Here is a 23,385-nt window from a genome sequence, read left to right on the forward strand (position 1 = left end):
AGACAGCGTGGACTGAGATCACTCCAGAGATACAGATGTTGCTTAGCCAGTTTCTTGCATCTAAATGACAGAGTAGGCAAATTCTGTCCGACTGTCCTTCCCCAAGATAACTGAAGCCAATCACCTTTAAATGGATACCTTCTCTGTCAACATACTCAGCACATCAGGGAGCAGACTGACCAGAGAAGCCTCCTTTTCCACCGAACGGCAGCCTGTCCCTGTCCTCCCACCTGACACCTACCCTCCATCCTGATCCCCATCTCAATCGGTTTGCCAGAAACCAAAACATATGAATTGTTCAAACCGGGCATTTTTAAGCACTTCAGAAACAAGTTCTCCTGTGCAGATCAAAAGGGCACAGTGCATGCCAGATGGTGCACTGGTCTCCTTCCTCACTATAGCAGAATGACCGCATTGAAAAGGACTGAGTCCTTCCAGCGGTACCGCAAAGGCAGCTCACCGTTCACTGCCTTGAGGCTCCCGCTAATGCCATCGCTGTGCTGCCGCTTCTGTGCGTTCTTGAACTCCTTCAGAGATAAATAAAGGACCTTCCGTACCACCCTCTCCTCTGACCAGGGAATCCCATCGCTGTCATCCTAAAGAAGACGGAAATGGAAAGGAGACATTAGTTGCATGCATCTGAAACAAAAACCAAAACAAACAAAACCCAAAAGCCTAGGGCTACACAGATTATTTTTAATTAAAAAAAAAAAAAAAAAAAAAGCTTAAGAAAAATACTGTGTAACAAAATGCAACCTAAACTTGATCAGCTCTACCAGAGAACAAAAACATGACTATTATCAAATCAGAGCATTAGTCCCTCTAATCCTTTATCCTGCAAGTGATCCTACTGATCCTGCAGTAGCTGTGTACCAGGTGTTAGACAGGAGGTGAAACTTATTTGTTAAAATCCTCATAATGAATCCCTTACAGAGAAATTTATCACAGCCAGGAAGTGCTCTCCCAGATAATTAAGGGGTGGGGGGAACCACTAAACTGAATGTTGCAGCAATTTAAGAGGTTAAGTTTTGTGAACCAACTTCTGTTGTTGCCATTTTGGCCTTTGTTTGCACCTCTTGGCTCAGGACTTTTTTTTTCCTCTGGTTTAGCGATTTGCATTTATTGCAGCATTACAATGAAGTTGTACATTGTTATCAATGAAGTTATTCTGAATTTATCCAAGTGTAAAGCCAAGTGGAATTTTGCCCACAGGGCATATGCTTTCTGCTTTATTTTTAGGAGACAAATGCAATATTGTCAAAAGGAATGCTAGTGTATGTCATATTTAGTACTTGCTTTAGTTAAAAGATTAATTCCCTGGAAAAGCATTTCCCTAAAGCCTTTAGCATTCAAATAAATTAAGTCAGCAAATTGATATAAAGACATAAGCAAGATCAGGTAAGTCATCATATTTTCATAAGTCCTATAATTGTCTCAGGGTCTTTAAAAACTACTATTTGAGCATTCTTGCCCTTGAATTCTTCACAGGCTACATCATTGCCAAGCAAAAAGATTAACATTTCTAGGCAGGCCTCATTTAGGTAAGTGTACCACAGCATACTGCCACACTGCAATAGAAACCCCAAAAGCCGCACTGGTGATCCCCACCAGGAGGTAGGGGAGTTTATACCATCCCGCATGTCAAAGAAGTGACCAATACCATCAACTTCATTCAACCATTGATAGCTTTTTCTAAGCTCCTCTAGTGAGATATTGGCATTCAGCTACTGAATTGTGATCAATAACATCCCCCCCCCCCCCCCCAAAAAAATTGTATGACAAATTACCGGGGGGGGGGGGGGGGGGGGGGGGGGGGGAGGAAAGGAAAAAAAAAAAAAAACCACAACACAATGAGTGCAGTGAAAGCAGCCAGCATTTTGGCAGCAGGATGTGCATTTCACACGAGGGACAAGCTACTGTACTTTGAAGAAGGCTGAGCTATGCCCAGGGAGCTTTAGAGCACAGGCAGCTCTGGGCCAAGAAAGCAAACTTTGTAACCCAACACCCACAGCAACCAAAAAAGAAAAAAAAAATCTCCAGGCAAGCATTTTAAAAGGACTAGTACATCCAGTTATTTTGTCAACAGAGGTTTAGACAAACAACTCTGGCTTACCATTTTGCTGCCAATGCAACTTCAGCCCTAACCAGACGCGACACGAAACACGGGAGGGCTGCAGCCTGCTCGATTTTAACAAAGCTTGCCCAAAGACTCCCCATTTACGTTCCCAACGACGCGGGCCTGTTGGGACATTATGCTTTTCTGTTTTCACAGAAACTACTTCTTAAATCCTCAAGAGAATCACGCTTAGTTAGGAAACAGTCATAAGCACCTCCAGCACCTGTCCGTGTCACAGACACGGGACTGCAGACACCCCTCATTCCCTTCACTGGCATTTGTACAAATTCCTAGTATAATGGGCAGCAAACGTGAGGAAGACAACAAAGAGCCCTCTGGCCAGGCACACTGCTCCTGACCCTGAAACCTAGGCAAGTTACACAGAAACCCTAACAACAGGCAACAAAACCATCACGCTGTATTTTTATATACTTTAAGCGAGGCATACACAAGGTGTGTAATGACTGAGCCCAGTTAACATAAGGCGTACTCAGAGACATGCCGCTTTCCTTAGCCCCGTCAGCCCGAGGCCTCCGTCCTGTGAAACACCAGGCCCGTCCCAACGCCACAAACAAATCCCTTCTTCCACCAGACCCTGCGGTCCCCAAAGAGCTGGAAGTTGCACGAAAACACCCATCAGTTCCCAATCCCACCGGCCCTTTTATCCCTGCTAAAAATGCAGGAAAAAAACCCCACAAAAACAAACAAAGAAATGAATCCCGCTTAAATCCACTTTGTCGCGACAGCTCGCTGCAAGGAGCACGTGGCAGGGCTCGGTGTTTCGGCAGCGACAGGGCGAAACCCGCTGACAGGATTGATCTTTAAATCGGCACGTGCCAACGCGGCGGCCGACTGCAGCGGGTAAGTGACCGCTGGCAGGCACAACACCGGTGACAGTCGAGGGAAGGAGGTAATGGCCATGCACCACAGGCCTCTCGGGCCTAGGCCACCCTCTGGAGGTTCTTCTGTGAACGGCCCGAAGTCACCTCCCTCTCCACAGACAACGTGCCGGACACGCAAAAGGACGGCGTGCAACCCGGCACCCTATTTTCTGAGGGACAGCGACACCGAGATGTCTTTCTGGTGCCGGCTGGAGGCTCCAGCCCTGCTGCAGGAGATGCTCCTGCCTTCCCACCGGTCTGGGGGCTGCGTGGGCCATGGCGACGCCAGGGGAGAGACTGGTTCTAGGAAGCGGGAACAAAGACCTCCCTCGGCAGGCCCCAAAGCTGCAAAGCAACACTTCGCACCACGCTCAACTCGTGGAGCTGTACGACTCCAGGTGAACCATATTGGCTTCATCCCCCCCCTCAGTAACAGGAGCACTCTCAACAGAAACACGCACAGGGGAGTCTCTCCACACCACAGCTCCCGCCAGCCCGGATGCGCCGAGGCTGCAGTCGCCATCCTGCCTACACCGCTCTCTTTGTGGGCTTTCCCCACGCCCCGCCACTCAGCTTGGGGAAAAAAAAAAAAAAAAAAGGACCTCAAGTTCCCCAACACTGTGTTATCCAAGGTCAGCAAAATAAGGGGCTAAGCCGCTGCCAACATCCGCATTCACGCGGCTCCGTATGCAGGAGCAATAAAAAGGTTTCACAATCGTCGACGGCATCTTCCCCCGAGCCTGCGGCACAAAAGCAGCCGCAAGCCGGAGAGCAGCTGACTTGGAGCCCAGCTGAGCTACCGCTCCGCCGGCGACGCAGCTCCAGCTCCCGACACGTTTAACCATAATTACATGGGTCAGATTGTCTCTGCCTCGTCACGCCGGTGGAGGGAGAGCCGCCGCGCGCCCCGCTCTGCGCTCGTGCTGCCAACAGCCGGAAGAGTCATCGGACTTCAGCAAAACAACATACGCACACCCAGAACCGTTTAGAAATATCCTCAAGTGAAAGCCCTGAGGAATTTCATCTATGTAACTTGTCAAAAACAAAGAAAAAAACCCAAACAAAAAACCAACCAACCAAAAAAAAAAAAACCCCACCAAAAAAAACCTCAAAGGGACTGACTTGATCTCTGCCTTGAAATATTTCCGCAGGGAGAGAAATTTGATAATGGATAGCTCTTGAGGCTGGCAGAGAGGGGTATAATATCATCCAACAGCTGGAACTTGAATTCAGAAAAACGTAAGACAGAATTAAAGAACAATTTCTGCAACTGTGCAAGTAATTAGCCATTGAAATGACTTACAGGGAACTAATGGATTGTCCATTATTGACTTGGACCCAAAAAAGGACTGAATAACATCTTAAACTCTAGGTTCATCATTGCGAGCCCAGAGCCTTCACTGTGCAGGTCAGCCGAGATGATTTCTGCCTCCCAATCTGACATGAAGACTAGTTTATAAACTCAGTAAAAAAGTAACAGACGCAAACAACCAGGGAAGCCCTGGAGCAGAATTAAGAAACAGAACTGCATCATTTCCTTTAAACTGCTAAGAATTTTAATCATGCCACCTTCTTTGTTATGTTGTTTCGGGGAACCACATGTTGTACACTTATATCTGAACTTCAGCTACCAGGGCAGCCAAGCAACAGTTCAAGTGCAGTCCAAGGGGACAGGGAAGAGGAGCACAACCTCCGTTTACCTACGCAGTACGTCCCTGCACAGGACGTTACCTCGCGGATAGCAGAGCAGCTCTCTTTCGTGCTACCTGGCTGGCAGCTTGCTTTCAGCTCTACACTTGTAGAGATGATGTTTGTAGAACAGTGCAACAGGCTACTGCCACATACTGCTGATTTGGAAAGAAATATACACACACACACGTGTGTGTGCAGATGTGGGTTTTTGCTAGGTGCACATTAAATGTGTATTATACATTAAATATACAATACATATATTAATGTGTGTATACAAACTAAAATATATATATTAACATAATGCATACATAAATATAAGTGTATATATAGACAATGCACATCAATATATAACGTGTATATATTTGCAGTGAAATCAAAACGTGCACCACCTGTACCTTTCACCATTCATCTACAGCTTAGGTGCTTGTTGACTGCAGTTCAGCAGCCTAGCTTGCACATGTGGTCTGCACACAGCCTTCCTACTTCTGAAGTTATACTGAAATCCTTAAAAAAAAAACAAAAACAAAAAAAACCCCAAACAAACAAAAAAACAACAAAACAAAAAAAACCACAAAGCAGGCAGAAGCAAGAGGCAGGCTTCACGCCACCTCCTGGGTAGGTGAAACGTCAGCCTGAAGCAGCAGGCGCTGCTGCATGCTGCTTTGCTCCACAAGCAGCAGCAGAAGCATACTCGTACGCATGACTCGAGCTTCTCCGTTCATTCATCGCCAGATACGGCATTCTTCAGCCTGGCCTGGCCTTGCCTTAAGCAAACAGGAGTCACAGTTCATGGGGTAAAACAGAGCTGGAACAAGGGAGAATGCATGCAGCACTCCATGCTATTTGTTTTACTTCTATGTAAATACTTTAACAGCAGTGATGGTTTTATTTGAAAAGTCAGGACTTTGTAAGGTACAAAGATACTTATAAGCATGTGTGTTATGACTCAGTGTGGCTGGCGGGTTTCCAGCTCTCTCTTTGGGTCTTTCCCAAGCACGCATCTCCTGACCCCATTCTTCATGCCAGGTTGCAGAAAGCAAAACAACAAAACACAAACCCCCTCTTTTTTCTTTTTCCAGCAGTGCAGCCAACGCTCGGTTAAAATCACTGTGGCACCCAATGCCCTAAATGAATATGCTTTCATGGTTCAACAGCCCCCAGAGAGTCTTTCCCGCAGATGTAAGAAGGTCATTTTGAAGCAATGGGAAAAATAAACCACAAGCTTCTACCCTTTCCTCAAGGATATTTTTGAAGGAGAACCATTTCAAAGGGTGGTTTTTTCTGTGTTTAGTTAGCAACAAAACAAAAATCTGTCTTTTGCATGAAAAACAGACAACGCATTTTCAGAGATCATATAAATTACTTTTCAGCCAAAGGACCAAAATGGAAATGTTTGTTTACTAGATTCAAGACCTGCAACAGATTTTTGCCTTTTGGCTGTATATTATCAATGGAAAACAGTTATACCTGTTTTTCTCTAAAACCCAAACCTAAGAGAAATTGGTGGAAAACCTAGATATGCCTTCCAAGTCTGAAAGAGATCTTCTGTGCAGTCTTGGGGGAGTTACCACTGCTAAGCGCAATTAGCATGCTTATTCATTTACAAAGCCCACTTCCTCGGTATACATATGGCATGGCATGAACCTCATGAGAAAGTGCAAAGTCTTACCACTATATCAACACACACACTTCCCCCACTGCATTAGCAGAGGTCTCCATTGTATCGCAAAGTCCCATCAACCTTCTCACCACCCCGAACGCACATCGTACTCGCAGACGAAAACCCCGCCGCTGGCCCACTGGTGCAAACTCCCTCTCCACGTAACTTGCAGGAGCAAGTGGGCTGTTCCACAACCAGATGGAAGAAGCTCTTCTCGGCAGAAACTCCTAGCAAAAGTTTGAACTTCCAGGGTAATGGTTTGAAACCAGACTCTAGAATATTCAACTAAAGCTATATAAATAAAGATTTTTGGCTCCTTCTGGCAGCTATCGTGCTGCTTGGACGTCTTGCAGCCAAACACAGCATCGTGCAAACTGGATATACCCATATATACCCACAGTAATATCCTTGCAGTCTTTTGCTCACTATCAAGGTCCCTCCACTCCCTTCTCCTCTGAGAATAAAGTTCACACTTATTTAATATTTAACCTTTTAATCAAGTTTAACTATCCAGAGAGGATGTAGCAGTTTCTCATTTAAAACAAACTGCTTATATTCAGTGAGAAAAAATAAAACCTCATGAATGGCTTAAGTTGATGAAGATTGATACGGCTTGGAGACTTTATAGTACAGTGACTCATGCCTTCTGGAAAATGTAATCTGTTCTGTCTAGTTTAGGAAAATAGGTCATGTTTTAAAAATGTGCTAACTAACATGAAGAAAGGGGAAATTTTCTTTATTAATGGTTCTGTTACAGCATTTAAGTGTATCTGGTAATTATAGTGACTTTTTCCCTCAAACTTCCAGAAAACTTCCCCAAAGAACTCGCGTTACGTTACAGCTCCTGACAAGCAGAACCAACGTTAACACGGCAAAGAAATGATGGAGGAAAATAAAAATCTCTCTTCTTCCCGCTTTAGCACTTCTCCTACAGCTTTCATCCCCTGCACTCTCCCGTTGGTTTGGGCTCGTTCGCCGCCTCCTGCTGCACCGGGGACTGCGTTTCCTCCTTTCAGACCGAATTCTTCTAAGAGCAGCAACATGGGAGAGAAATGCTCTGGGTTTTGGGTCACTAAAGACCTCAGGCACTTTTGAGCCCAGTGAGCTTCAACCTGCTCTCGCAAAAATACATTAGGGTAGAAAAGTTACCATTGAAATGTCCAAACAGAAGTCGCTAGTGTTTTCATACAGGCTCCCAGAACTGAGGCATACAAAAAAATAATTCCTAACTTCATCTTAGGCCTAATAATGAAATATTTCAAAATAGTGGGTTCATGTGTTAATTGGTTCTTTTACATAAATTCAGAGGCCTTGGCAATGTTTCTGCACCTCTAGAAAACTACTACTCAATACGAAACTAGCGAAAGCTTACAAGACATCAACTGTTTCCCGTGTTGGTCTGCCAAGAAAAACACTTAAAAAAAAAAAAAAAAAAAGGCTAAACCCAAACAAATTCAGAGTAAAGCCAGGTCTAAAGTTTCCTAATTTATCAACTTACAGCAGGACTTCAACTCGAACCATCTCTCACCGACAGCAGTGACTACACAGCTAGGACTTTCTTAGGCCAGACCAGGAATCTAATCAACCATTTTGCAACCAGAGTGCCAGAATTTTGGGCTCTGATGAGAGCTGGCAGCATGCAGACGCAAGCCGCAAAAAGCCAAGGGTAGCAGAGTGCTGGAAGAAGAAAGAGGTGTGAAGGTACAAGGTTATTATTCAGACTGAGGGAGCAGTTTTCATAACCAGCTTAAGCAAATTCACCTGCCACCACGGGGGTTGCACCTGCCCCAACCCTGATGCCAGCACTAGCCCTTATGCGGCCATTGGACCAGTTTGGGGAAAAGACTCAAAATCTCACCCCATGACAAGAAAAATTATTGTTTTCAGCCAAATCAGCTCCCTTATTACTAACCTCGTGGCAATATAGGAGCTACGGCTGAGGCAGAGAGAAAGGCAGGATTGCCCCTTTTAGCAGCAACCCACACTTGGAGGCATGCAAGCCTACCACTACACCAAACCACGACAGTCACTGTAAGGAAGGGAGAGCATCGCAGACAGTATTCAGGAAATTAAAACCACTTGGCTGTAATGGAACTATTGTAAACCCCAAATATCTCATTGCATTCAGATTAACCATAACGCACCCCCGCCCCTTTTTTCCCACGATGAATTATTTACTTTAGGGGAGTGAAAGCGAAATATATGGGGGGGAAGAATATCTGTTAGAGGGACAGGGCCTGCAACACTTTGGGTAGGTCACAGCCTGACAAGGTACCATCTTCTGTTTGACCATCACTTGTAGCCAATTTATGCCTGAGCAAAAGCTCTGACTTGATAAATAGGTTCCTTACTTGGTGCTCTCTTCAAAAAAAGGGAATGTCTCCTAAATCGCACATTGAATTATCTTTGAAAGGGTATGCTGTATACCGATACATGCCTCCCAGGCAGAAATCAAAATAATTTAAGCATCATTTCCCACGTAGGTGAACAGGTCTAAATCCATCTTAAAAGAAAAACAAACAAACTGACCTGATGGGGAACACTCACGCTGCACGTCTTCACTTCTCTGAAACACGATGAAATAATGTATACTTATCTTTGATTACAGACTACTAAAGAACTACAGCTGAAATTGGATTAGAAACTTCTGCTGAAAAACAATTTATTGCATAACACAACTCTGACAGCCTGGGTTTCTGGCCACCAACTGAGCCTTTATAAAAATCTGCTGGGCAGCTGCCAAATCAGCAATTTGAGTCTTGGCATGTCCGACATCTGAGACAGTAGTCAAGGCAGCCACATGTCCTGTGCCATCCCCAGCCCTGCACTTTTACAGTTAAATGGTATGGTCAAAGAACAGAGTAGTATGAGCCATTAAACACACAAAGGTAAAAAATCTCCTGCAGCTGTGGATCTGACAACTCTGATCATGCTGCAGAAGACCAAGAGCCACAGCAGGATTTTTTTCTTTTTCAGGATCTGGTATTAATTTGAACATAAAAGTAGCTTATTAAGAAGAGGGAAAAAGAGAAGTGAGAAATGGTAGCGAGCTCCAAAAAACCTCTGCACTCCTAGCTGAAAATCGCTGCCATTTATAAATTTCACATCCCAAATATCCTTACTCCGTCTCCAGTTCTAATTAAAACTCTCCACCAAGTACACTTCAGATAGACACATAAAACCCAGTATGCACAAAGAGTATTCAGCAGCTCAAGATAATTAAATTCAAATATATTCTTTCTAATTAATTTCATTTTGATTCAGTTCATATTTTTTATAAGGTGTTCAAGCTCCAGTATGCAACCATACGAATACGGTCCAATAAAAAGCATTTTCTGCAGTTTAAATGTCTGTTAGTAAGACCTACAGATGTGAAGTTTAATATGGCTAATCCAATCCTGCTGCATATTACTGATTATCTTAAGACCTTTTTCCACCCTCAGACAGAAAGCCTGATCCTTTACTTGAAAAATTCTAACCACTTTTGCATGCCATAGTGTCACGGTAGCAGGGAAAAGAGAAGGACACGACTGGCGTGTTATAAATTTGCCTTCAATATTTCTATGGGAATTTAAGGAGATCTAATTTTTTGGCATCTCAGAGTGTCTGAAAGGTCAGTGGTATCAATATTTTAGAGAAGCTGGAGTACCGTTGATGTGTTTAGCATCTACCCTCACAAGTACAACAGGAGGTCAGCACTTATCTTTGGTACCCGGATGATGAAGCCTTGCCTATAATAGGAAAAGATCTGCTCATCTATCTGCTTTCTAGGAGTGTAGTAGTATATACCAGCAAAAACGTGCATTTACCAGTATAAAACTTATATTGCTCCCTCAGTGAAATAAATACACTAGCCCAAAGCCTGCATAGTTTAGCTACATTAACACAGCTGTGCCCATCAGGAATGTGATGCCTTCACAGGCTTGAGGCTGGGGACGGAGGTCCCCTTGCGGACTCTGGAAGGTCACCATATCCCTGCTGGATGACCCCGCACCAAGCAGAGCGGCTCGCTCGCTCCCATTTAAACCTTTCCAGTACGAATGGGTTGGGCTGGTTTAAAGAGAGGAAACAGGAGGTCCTGGCTCATCTGACTGACGTGGCTGGCACTGCAGTAGAGCACGCTTACGTGAGTAGCTCCACCGCCAAACCCCTGCAAGAGCACCATGGCCAGCAGCAGGGCAAGCAGCGTTGCCGAAGCCAGGGCATGGCGAACTCTACCCACAGGGTAACTGGCACGGTGACAGACCTGCAAGTTTGCGGAGATGTGACCCAAAGCAGGTCTGGGTGATGCAGGAAGTCCCTCACCTTAGCTTGGAAATGTTTAACTTGGTTTCCTGCTCTTCCATGTCAGTCTACAGGATGCCCCTCACTCAGGCAGTCACCAGGTTTAAAAGAAGATTTTAAAAAGGAAGAAAACAACTAACCCATCTTGTCAATCTTTAAACCCAGGAGGGATAGTGACAGAGCCAAACATGCTGAATCTATTGCTGGGAAATCTCAGGATATCGGGGCCCCAATCAATTTTACTGAACTGGATGGGGAACTAAATCAGTTGTATTGACACAGGCTCCTGGGATGGACACGCTGATACTGCGCTAAGAGCATGACATGTCAATTTTGCTTGATGTACTATCCAAAAAGTGAGATTTTTATCAGACACTTTTTGTCCTTGTTTACATTCCCAACTGGCAGAATATCCTTTAAAGCTGGGCGGGGGGTGAGTATCTATTGAAGCTGGAAGAAGCAAACTAAACCTGTACTGTTCACTCCTAAGCCAATTAAAGAAGACATATGAGGAGACTCTAAAGATACTCTAAATGTATTTTCAGGTCACTTTAGTTACATCAGCAAATTTTCTGCACGAAGATAAGCGATACAATCAGTGAAAACCTACGCTCTAAAGCTTTACTAAGCTCACCCTTCAGTATTAAATGTATTTGACTTCCAAAATACTACCCAGCAAACAAATGATGGTATTTTAGTAGCGCAGGGAAGCAAATAATAAAACTGGCATTTGCTCTGTGAGGCAATCGCTCAGTAACAAATCAGATGAATGCATCCCAGTCACTTCCCAGAAGGCCCACAAAACATTTTTCCAAATAACCAGTGCCAGAGGAGGGTAAAGACCATTACCTGGAATTGAAGTTGCAGCAGACTGCTCAGGGTACCAAAGTCAAGAATTTCAGATGGAGCTAGGCTGAAGCACTGCTCTGCCACACACAAGGTTCAGTTCTTGCTACAATTTAAAACACGAGGGAGAAGGAAGAGCTAACGGCTACCAGCAACTCTAAGATCTTGCCTGATTTGTGAAGCCACATCACCTCTCCCCTGAATGGTTAAATTAAGAAGATAACAGGCAGCTGAGAGGTTTTGTGGGGAAAGGGGTCGGGGGGAGTTCCTTGTTATAGAGATAGCAGGTTTTCCTAATTGCACAGAATGATTTTTAACACACAGGTGTTTCACAACAACCGGATCTGTGTTAAACAGATAAGGAAAAAACATAATCAAGTTTCAACCTTTCCATGATCTTCCCCCCCCCCCCCCCTTTTTTTTTTTAAAACCAACAAGTCTGCACAAGAACTTTCAACCTAACGGCACAATCGTTTTCCCTTCGCTTTTGCGGGTTTCTCGGCAGGCAGCGCTGGGTCGGTGCCAGGCGGCACAGCACCGGGGCAGGGGCGATGGGCAGGCAGGGTACCAGGTGCCCACACTGGCACAGCCCCTGCAACCGGGGGTCTGCAGGGAACAAGCCCCTCCGCTCCCCGAGAACTGTTTGGGTTAGCATTCAATTCCCTCATCCCTCCTCTGCTCCCTGATCAATGGCAACATTCAAACTTTACTGAAGATATTAGAAGCACATCAAAGACAACCATTAAGCTTTTAAGTGCACTAATTGACATTTTAGCACTTACAAATCCATCTATGTGTTCTATCACTCAATTTAAGAGACTTGCTTCCCCGCCTGGTAAGAGTTCCCCATGTTTTTAGCGGGCAGAGGGGGATTTTCAAAGCTATTTTTTTTCTCAGACAGGATTTTAGAGAATTCAAATTACAAATATAATGCACTTCAAAAAGTAACACGTTTCACAAATTTAAGAGCTCTTCCATAAAAGCTGTAAATGGCATCACAGCTATAACTCACAGGCTTCTAAGCTCAAATGAATTCTGCAGCTGTTACAGCACGTCGAAGCCAAATCATTGTTACCTTCACACCACCACAACTGAAAACCCCAGCTATGATATTACAAACTGCATGGTGCTACATGAAAAAGGGGAGGGGGAGAAAGAAAAAGAAAAAAAAAAAAAAGAACCCCTGGGTGATTTTGCAGCTCTTTCTTTCTTCCTTCACAAAGCTAGCATAAAACAGACACTAAAACTGTGAGTGACTGCTTTAGGTCCTCCTACAGTGACTATCCCACAACAGGATCCAGAGAAGCATCTCAGAACAACCCCCCCATGGATGCTGTAAAATCAGAGGATACAGCACTTCTCTCCCCAGGTATGGTGACTTACAGCAGACGAGCCGCTACTCGGCAGCCAAGCCCAGCCTCTGATTGCAGAAGAGCATCTCAATGACAGCAGGTCTGGACCCTTCTTCTATTACTGTCACATACCAACATGTTCACCTTCTGTTCTGTTAGAGAAATCCTCATTCAGTCCCAATATTTAAAGCAACAAGAAAGATCAAATTAAATTCTCAGGGTTTTAAGCCGTTCAGTTCATTGCTAGATCTATTTTAGGGTCTGAGGCTGCCAGCCACCCCCACAGAATCTGCGCGCTAAACAAGGCTTTTGACAGGCTTGTTTATGCCTTCTGCAGCAATCAAAGGCAAAACATTACAAATCAAAGAACCAGGAGACAAATACAGTACTCTGCATAACAGAAACCTCAAAAAGCTAGCCAGCAGCAAACCTGCTGCTCACTGAGCCTACAGAGCAATACGAGATAACACAGGGAAAATTAAATGGATAGTTAAGTAAGAACAGGCTTGCGCTATATGTATGCAAACATCTGCAGGCAGGACCTCTGAAGCACACATCCATCAAAAGAAGCGGATGCAGAATCGCAAGACAAGATTATTCATTTTCTCCAAAAGTACCATGGGGGAAAGGTCATAATTTAAGAATTCCAGTTTACAGATTGCAGGGGACTTTAGATTTTTACTGGTATCAGAAAAACACCCAAGAAAACAAGCGGGCATGGACAACGTACAATATTTCTGTGGCTGGGATTTAAATGGAAACGCAAAGACTGCATTTTGGGACCTAGGCAGTTATGCTACACAAGGCAGTTACCTCCAGTCCGTGCCTTTCCTTAGAGAAAGCAAAAATCACTTTTCTGTTCAATTATTCCCTATGTTGAACACGTGATAAGGATGGGGTCAGTTTTACTCAGTGACACACACTGTGAACTGCATTGCCCATACTTCAGCAAACCCACCACATCAGGGAAGCATCCAAGATGTACGTTAAAATTACATCCAGAAGAAATTTAGTGGTACGCCTTTGCTACTGTGTTCCTTTAAACCTTTCACCTCTTAAACTGCGAGTTCAATGTCAGATTATAAACATCATAAAAGCTCATAAAACCCAATCATAAAACTGCCAGCTCATTTCAAGATTATTTGCTCTTAGCCTTGCAAAAACACCATGAGCAGTACGAGAACGGCATCATCCCTCTGCAAACCCCGACCCCTCTTCGTTTGCATCAAGCTAAGGTCACTGCAATCATCCTGTTCGTGTCACTGGGACAGGCAGGCGTTGCACCCTTACCTTGGAGGTGGACCTTCGCAGGTGAGCTTCACAGCACGTCACCCGCCTGCTAAACCATCCTGAGCAACGTCCCCAACACCAGCTTCCGATTCAACCACCCGCTACCTCACCTTCCTCTTGCAAAACCTAGCTGTGCGTGTTACCAGCACAACCGACCGAGACGCGAAAACCTCCTGCAATGGCAGCAAGGAGCAAATGCCAAGTTAGGATTTCAGAGCATCTCTGTGGGCTCCTCCATCCCACACAGCAGTATCTACCGACCTCCAGCCTTTCCAGAGGCTACTGCCCGGAGAGTAGGCAGAAGCACAGGCTGATAGATACCTCCCCACACGTGATTAGCATCAGGTGCCTCTTGTTAGCATTAGCCTGCAGTAGGAAAAGAGGCAGCATTTTGTTATTTGGGCTGGGTTTCCTGCATGACCGGCCACATCATTTCACCCCTCCCTAGGGAAAAGAACGTGGGCTAGATGGAAGCAGCCTGTTAGCTTCTCTGTGGAAAGGGATGGTTTTAGTGAAATGAAATTGTCATGGGTGTCTAGGTAGAGCAGAGCTTAACAATAGGTTTATGCCAAAACATTGCAGGAACTGGCTAAATCGTACCTAGCATAAAGTCAAGCAATGCCCCAGTGAAGTAATGGTTTTGAAGGCAGACTGTGATCAAGTCTGTGATTTGTAGGACAGACCATACCCACCCCACCTATGATAAACTCAACCCAATCCTCACACTTCAAGCACACACTAAACCACTCTGGCTTTCGGCTTTGCTGTGCACTTGCAGAAGGCAAAACAGGGTAGCCAGAAAAGGGGAAGAAAGAAAGGGGGGGGGGGGGGGGGGGAGGGGAAGGGAGACAAAACCAAAGACTGGATTAGAGAGCAGCAGTACATTTTTAGGCATGGATCAGCTCTTGCAGTCTCTTGGCAAATGAGGTAGCAGCAGAAAATCATCCAGGCAAGTTTAGAAGCTGTGTTTCTGTTTATTTTAATTTGCAGTCTATTGATTTTACTGTTTTGTGAGCTCACTCGTGAGTAATATTGGAACTGGAGGCTGAATGCAATGATGGACTGGGCAAGGCAGATACACCCACCCGAAGAGAGCATCTCCTCTGCCGCCAGCCTCTGCTCCCAGCAAAACAAGCAGCCTGGCTACAGCCCAGCACCACTCCTGTGACGCTGCACGCAGGCAAAAGATTAACCATCCATCATTACAGTCCATTGCAGTTCCTTATCAAATCTCCCTGACAGATACAAGGAGGAGGGACAGACTAGTTACGATTACACTCCCTGTTGTGGGCAGGCACAAACTTGGTAGCTCGATTTTGCTACTGGAGTGGTCTTAGAGGCACCGGGCACGTGATTACATCCAGTCACATTACACAAATGCAACAGCCTCTAAGAGCGGCAGCTCCAACAGGACGCAGGGATGGAGCTACGTATGCCTTGGGAGAGCAGATCGTGCTGAATCCTAATTAAATTTAAAAAAAAAAAAATTGGTGTGACTCGTTTAAATGCTTTTGCATTGCTAGATGACCTACTCCTCCCTGCAACTCCTGTGTCCTAGCCATTACAAGTTGCTGCATACAGATGTAGCAGCAATGGTACGGCTTAATCAGTCAATGTTTTCACAACACATATTTCAAATATTAAGCACTTATTGAAGACTTAGAAGTTACTGTGTAAATATTTGTATTATATTATACTGCTAACGCTTCCTTGCCAACTGTGGAATTTTAAATCTATCTCGTCTGATAAAGCTTTATTTACATATCACGCTGCTCTCGATACTCAACAAAGTGAACTGACTAAATTTACACCAACTCCATTCAAGGAGTACATGTCAGGAAAGAGCAATTCAATGATTTTTCGTCTCTGGTATGTGACTAAACTAAACCACAGGCAGTCACAAGGCTTGTTTTGGGTTGATGTTAACTGTTTTCACTAGGCAACAACGTTCACGGAGAAAGCACTGGAGAAATGCACTATGCTCTTAAAATATCCCACAACCAGCACGGTCTACACGGAGAGCTATACACTCCCAACACGGAGTCTTATAGTAAGTCTCTGCTCAAAATTTGGGAAGCTGGCGGTGCCCACAGACCTTACATCCACAGCGCTGCTGTGGCTGCTTTAGCCCTCTGAAGTGCTCCTAGGATGCCCCCAGGCAGCTGAATAGCCCCAGGGGTACCAGAGCTATTTCCCGAGGGGAAAGACAGGATTTCATCCACCCCTTCGACCTGGAGGCAAGCAGAGTTTGTCACTCATTTATTTGGGTCAGATGATCGCCTCCCACTATTTTACAAGAGGAAGGCCGTGAGAAGCTGCTAATGCTCAGACAAGCAGCTAATGCTTGGGAAAACATCATCAAGATGCAACCAGCAGCAAACGCAAACACCATTCTTAGTCCCAGACAAAGCACCTTATGTGGAAAAAAAATAACAGCCACCAAAACGCGGTGAAGTTTTTCGCTATTTCTGAAAAAGACAACAGATTTAAATGGGCTGTTTTTCCACACATGCATTAGGAAATACTCACTGTGCAAACCCTTTTTTCCTGCCCCTCCCCTCCTCCACCCAAAAAACCCTAAAAAGCAAAAAGGAGACTTATGAGACTCCGTACCCACTCCAACAGTTGATACTAAGTTGATCATCACATCAGCTTTGAAAAATCTGTGTGTCTAAAGCACCTGCTGTATTGAAGAAAACCCTGTACTGCGATAATCTGTTTACTCACTGAATCCAACTCACAGATTTATTCTTTATTTTACATACTGAATGAATATTTACTCTCCAATGAATTTAGTTAGACTTGCACAATCATATGCTGAAAAGGGAAAAAAAATGGAGTTGAAGTCGCATGCTACCTTTCGACAGCTCTGCCAGCTGGAAATATGCCATCAATTGTCTGTTCGGTACGTGACACGAAAGCAGAGGAGCCTCCTTAATAGAAATTCACTCAATTTCACCATGTTTACTTCAGGTTTAAGAAAATGGCCATGAAGAAGATAGATTAAATATTTTTCCTTTTACAAATATCCTCCTGCCTTATTTTGTAACAATCTTTTAGCCTCATACCAAATTTATGACATTTCTAATTTAAAACGTTATGGAAATTGGAAGAACAAAGTAGAAATGGAAATATTAGCAGAATTTTCCTTCGTTTCAAAGTCCAAACAGTATCATAGTAACTAAAAAAAGTATGTCCAAGCATTCTGTATGTGTTACCACCAAGCTATGCACTCATTAAATATATGTGCATTTCTGCACTGGAGAAATATGTCCCGCTTCCACACAAAGTCAAAGACGTACATAAACAAATAGCAGAAAGCAACAATTTTTGTCAGTCAGCTTAGTCAAGAAAACTAAAATTCAGTATGTGGCACTTTTGTACAAGACTTTCCCCTACCTTTTGCTATGCACAGGAAAGGACAGACAGATGTACACACAAAGAAATACATCATACATACTGCCCCGGAGTTTCAGCGTCTCAGGCTTCAGGCTGCTGAGCTCAATCTCACTATCGCTCACAGCCCTGTGACAGTGGGCCAATTTACTAGCCCCAGCCTACTACAGATAAATAAACAAGCAGCACGTTGTTCACAGACATCTGTCTTATTTTTTTTCATCCTTACCACTCAAGAAATGCTACTAATACAACAATTACTTAACCATATAAATCTGAGGTTAATAAAAAGACCGTGCTTTGAGTGACAATATCTACTTTGCCATCGCAGAACTAACTCTTTATTCCCTATAAATAAATGTTATTATCCTGGAATTGAACTCTTGAGTGGTGAACTAGTAGCTTGCTTTCTTAGATGCATCAATACATTAAGTGCTTTGCATTATGGGCAGATCAACTGCCCATTCACTAAGAAAGGTTACCAAAGTGATGCTGTAATCTCATTTAGCTCCCCCAGTGTTTACTTTCTACAGCCAGTCTCGGACTGCACTGAAAAAACATGGGCGAGAATAAAGCTGGGACATTCAAATGTGGAAAAGGAAGAGAAAATATTTACCTCCTAGGCTAGGGATCCTTTTGCTCCAGCTACCTCACCAAAAAGGTATGGTGCCAAAAGTATGAAGAGGTAGAAAGTGATTTACAAATCGGAAGCATTTTGAAAGGTAGACTAAAAAGAAGGAAAATTAAAATGCTGCAAAGTAACTTAATTGTTAAACAATCTAGAGCATTTTACAGCAGATCTCACTGGGTAAAAACTCAGATCCATGACCAAAAATACACACATAAGATCAAGGCAATGAAAAGGATGACAGAAAGGCATAAACCACAAAGTTTGAAACCAGTCATTCCCTTTGATCCTTTTTTTCTCTATTTCTGCCCTGTAACTCTTGCCAGGAATGGCAATCAGGGAAGATGCCCACAGAAAAACCTGCTTCCTGTAATAATAAAACCCCTCATTCCTGTTGCAGAATGGGTTTCTGACCTGAAAACTGCTGGCACTTGGAAAACGGAGAGGGAAAACGAAAAGCTCAAAATTCACCTCCAGAAGGACTGAGAAGGGAAGGGTAGTAAGAGGAAAACAAACAAATAAGGTTACTGGTGCAAAAAGAACATACTTTGCCTCAGCCAGGTAAGAAACATGAAATACTAATGAAAACAAAAAAGGTAAGGGAATCAGGACAAAAATTTTGGCAGTGAGAGAAGACTGACCCGAGCCTTTGGTTTAGGCAAAACACCGACCCAGGGAACAATTTTTACCTTTGGACAATAACCAGCCTTTAGTGCACAGTGCACTGCAAGTGGAGGCGCGCTGAGCGCGGAAGAGCGGGAGAGCAAGGCTGGATGAAAGGTCGTCACAGCGCTGGGAAACCCAAGGCATACATCTGAGCATGCAGAACTAAGTCTAACAAACGAAGCGTTCACAGACGTCAAAGTATTTAAAATTATGACGTTGCATACAGTAAGCCACTGCTGAACACCATGTCCAATTTCACCCACAAATTCATCATTTTTACGTGGACTTTCCAGAAGCCGATGTGTGCTTGCCTACCTCTGCTGAAATCACCCCTTTGCTTTGTGTTGCAGACATACACAACTAGAAACACGGTTGGTCCAGGATAAGCAGTCAAGGACACAGCACCATCTCTGACGCAGATGGCACCACCATCAGGTTCTATAATAAATCTTATTTTAATTTCGAAAACAGTTTTAAGATCCCGGACACATTAATTAACTGGGACTAGGCGATGCCCAGGGAGAGGGACCCATCCGCTGCAGCTGCAGGCGTCAGCATCTGCACAAGAGCATCCTGCACACAGGGTGGGAGCACTGTGAATGGGCCAAAGCTCAGGAGAGGATCGGCGGCCACCCAGACAGCGGGATGAGTTTATGACAGCGCCTGGCACAGCCAGCGGTAGTTGGTGTGGGTGCTCATGCTCACATCGTAGAGCTGCCGCGGCCAGGGAAGGAGGGAAGGACAGACGTTGAAACAGGAGTCCAGAAAAGAGGGCTCCCAAGTTGTCCCCATGACAGGGGATGGAGGGTGGTGGGACTGCAGCTGGAGCGGCGGTCCGGGACCAGGATGGGGAGACATCAAGCACAGAGGGATATTGGGAAGAAGGAGACCCATGTGGCTGTAGAAAAGGTTCCCACCATTTTCCCCCATGACGCATCTCACGAGTTCATTCTCTCAACTTTATGCTACGACATTTCTCTACTTGAAAGAGAGGAAAAGAGAAAGCATATTTCTGCTTGAGCTGAAACTCAAGTCGCTAAACCACCTTGGGAGCAGGTCGCCGAGATTTCACTTCTCGGGAACAGAGACTTGCTCATCCCCTCATGCCTTCACACAAATTCCCCAGCAAACCACAAGCTCCAAGGGCCACCGTGTCCAAAATGCCACCGCGTCTAAGCGCCAGAAACCCATCCCACTACCCAGCCCCAACGCTGCTCCGCTCCCAAGGCCAGTCAACATGGGGCAAGGAGGAGACAAGAGGCAGGGCACCCATCCCGCCGGAGCACCCGCTGTCGGGGAGGGGGATGCACACAAACCTGCCCTACACACAGATGAGCCCACCTGCAGGGATGTCCGAGCCTGCATGGAGGAAAACAGCCCAGAAAGGAGGAGACAAATTGGCTTCACGTGCTTTTTGCTTTGTTTTCCCCCTTCTCCCTCTTATCTCTATTGCTACACGTAGCTGAAAATAAAACCATTACGGAATTTCGAAAGCAAAATCAATTAGTAAATGGAACGAGCATCTCTCCATTTCAGTCAAGCATCTTACAGGGCCCAGCTGCTGCTTTTAAGCAATAAAAGCGGGGCTGTTTGTTTAATTACTCGTTTATCAGAATCAGGCTCGGGTGCTGCTCTGGAAACACGGGCACCCTCTTGTCCGCCGGCACGGAACAGGTAGGGCAATGCTCTCGGAGCAGCTTCCCCGGCTGCTACACCAAGCAAAAGATTATCTTGCACACCATGTTCATAGACATAAATTTGACTTAATTAAAACGAGTTGCTCCGTACACAGCTGAATTAATGAGACCTGACTGCATGTGGACCGATGTGCTCAGCTCCCCTGGCACCGTGCTCCCCACTGGCCGGCACGCTGCCGGCCACTGCTCCTCCGGGATTCCCTCCCGCTCCTCGGTTCAGCCACGCCACTTGCTGGAGTTATCTTTGAGAATCCTACCCCTCTTTCCAATTTCCTTGAGATCAGCCAATGGATTACGAACCTGCCGGCGAAGGGCAGAAGGACGATGGGAGTGCCCCTGCCCGGTGCCCTCTTCCCTTCAACGCATCCTCGCCTTCCTCCTCCTCACACCAGGTAGCACGAGCATGGCCCGAACCCTTGCGCTGGCTGTCAGCTCCCCGGGCCCTCCACCAGCTTTCCTCCTCTCTAAAAGAGCACACTGGATTTCTGCTCATGTACTTCCAGTCTCCACCGAGAACAGTATTCGAGACGGCTATGAAGCAACTTACGCTTTGCCGTAATCTTCCCAGATTTTCTTGCAACAGCTTGGCAGGCAACTACCGGCATTACGCTTCCAGGAAGGAGGAGGAAACAGAGGGAGAGGGGCAAAGCATGTAATTGCTAGAAAAGTCACAAAACTGGTGAAAGGACAGCAGATCATCTAGTCCATTCTCGGCATTACCTCGCCCCTACAGCACAGATGCTTGGTCCAGTCCAAAACACTCCAATAGTACAACTGCAGACAATACCTGCAACTGTCTACCCTTGCAAATATCTGCAAACTAAGTCAGAGATGTTACAATTCTATGAACGCAGCCCACAAATTTCCAATAGATTTACCTCCTTTTTGGTGTATATTTCTCTAAATGCAACTTATGGCTGTTGCTTTTTCACTTTTGGCTCCCATAAGGTCCAGCTTTCTTTTCCTTTTCAACAGAAGGGGAGAATACAACTTTTAAAATATTACACCAAGTTTATAAGCACAGTGGCCAAATCTTACAAATCAAGTATTTAAAAACAGATGCTCCTCTTTCAAATGTTTCCTGCATATTCTGACATTGCCTTCCTCACCTTTATGGACAAAGAAAGCAAGTGTTAGGGGCATCTCTGTCCATTTAAGAGGGCACACGCTTAGGTCTGGGTTAGCAAATCTTTCACATGTATTTCTTCATGAACTAGAAACTGGGGAAGGACGCTACCATTCCTTTAAGCAATCCAAGACTTTCAATTTAATTTTTTTTCTTCATGTCAGTGAATTCTAAGATTTCATATCAATCAGGACTGCATAACTCAGTTTCTAACATAACACAATAACTATGAATTAAGACACACAGATAGACTAACACTGGCCTGCTTCTTCTCCATCTCTCTGTCAGAAGAATTTTTTTTTCCTTAATAAACTGAACAAACAAAAAAATCCATCCCAACAATGATAGCCACTTTAAAATGCATCACAGTTCTGAGGTCAAAGAAACAGGTCAATTAGAGAGAGGGGCTCTGCAGCATATTCTAGAATCCAGATGGAACTGAAAATTAAATCAAAACACTAGAACATCTGTAAGGTAGAGTTCATAAATATCATACATAAGGGGACTGGTGTCCATTCTGTCTTGTGACCACGGTCACAGACAAGTTTCGTCTCATGTACTTTTGACACAGACCGAGCTCCCTCCAGACCCAGCTGTATGGAAAACGTCTTCCCTTATTCACTGCGAGCAACCAGCAACTTGTTTCTCACGCTCGTAGCTGAAGGAACCTTCGAGACAGATCTCCACATATGTCTGTCTGATTTTGTAAAGGTTTTTAACTCATTTAAGTAAAAGCGGCAATGAGGATGTGGCAGCACAGGCTTCAGCCTCACCTACCAAACCACCACCACCACCTATTTTGGGCGTCCCCAGAAGGCTCATATTCCAGTTGCTCGCCCAGGCTGAAACCCACGCTGCTGCATCCTCACGCATTTTATTTTCTTTCACATATTTACACCTCTGCTGCTAGGTTAAAGCCAGAGCAGGCAACGCCTATCCGTGTTGAAATCACACCTTCGTGTTTTTACACAGACACACATCATTACAAATGCAATCAAGTCAGAAAATGCAGGTACAACACCCCAACCTCTCGTGTAAAGAGAACTGTAAATCAGCCCCTGTAATCAACCTTGCGTTTAGGAAAACACTTTTTCAGATCCCATCTAGGCTTGCCTGGAACCGCGGGGACTCTTCAGCCCCAGCACGAAGGCTGGAGTGCGGAGGTTGCCTCTCGCAGGTGGATGAAAACCAGACAGGCTACAGAGCCGCTCAGGATGGGCCAAGATATGCAAAAGTGGAGCTGGAGCTGCAGGAGCGGCAAGAAAAATGATGGAGGGTAGGCACACGTCTGCAAATCTGATTAACGTTCCTGCCCCCGTTAATAGTAATGCAAAGAGATTTCTCACTGTGGAAACAACATGGTTAGAAACGGAGGAGCCTGGGAAGTTAAGAACCAATTTAGGGATTTTGCAGTGTGGTTTCGACAGTTCTCTACTACCTTACTGCTGAATGATCACTGGCACTGCTAGAGTAACAGACAGATAAAAACAGAAGTCCGTAAGTAGGGTGCAATGAATTCTGTGTTATTACATTTTAATTCACCTGCAAATCCTTACACATGGTATAAAAATAAAAAACTCATAGACACATCAGCTACCACACACATACACTAATCACCTTAACAGCTCAGGGGGGATGTTTTTCAGCCTCTTAAAATTAGAAGGCATATACATCCAAAAAGATGCGCAGTATAAAATTATAGACTCTGGAAATCAAAGGCAGAAGTCAGGGAGATTTTCATCAGTTGCGAA

At 44.8% G+C, this 23,385-nt stretch overlaps 1 protein-coding gene across 4 annotated transcripts in view; it reads right to left on the reverse strand.

Annotated features, from left to right (window-relative positions):
* Positions 1-23,385, reverse strand: part of JARID2 (jumonji and AT-rich interaction domain containing 2) — a 224,868-nt gene that overhangs the window by 127,629 nt on the left and 73,854 nt on the right. For 3 of the 4 annotated variants that reach the window (XM_030041831.2, XM_030041833.2, XM_030041832.1), the window contains one exon: positions 461-596. In XM_030041831.2, coding sequence (XP_029897691.1) covers positions 461-596 — 136 coding nt within the window. Of the gene's footprint in view, positions 1-460; positions 597-23,385 lie in introns of those variants that run through there. The other variant, XM_041118332.1, reaches the window with a different exon arrangement.

Source organism: Aquila chrysaetos, chromosome 18 (genome assembly GCF_900496995.4).
Source record: "Aquila chrysaetos chrysaetos chromosome 18, bAquChr1.4, whole genome shotgun sequence".
Lineage (NCBI taxonomy): Eukaryota > Metazoa > Chordata > Aves > Accipitriformes > Accipitridae > Aquila > Aquila chrysaetos.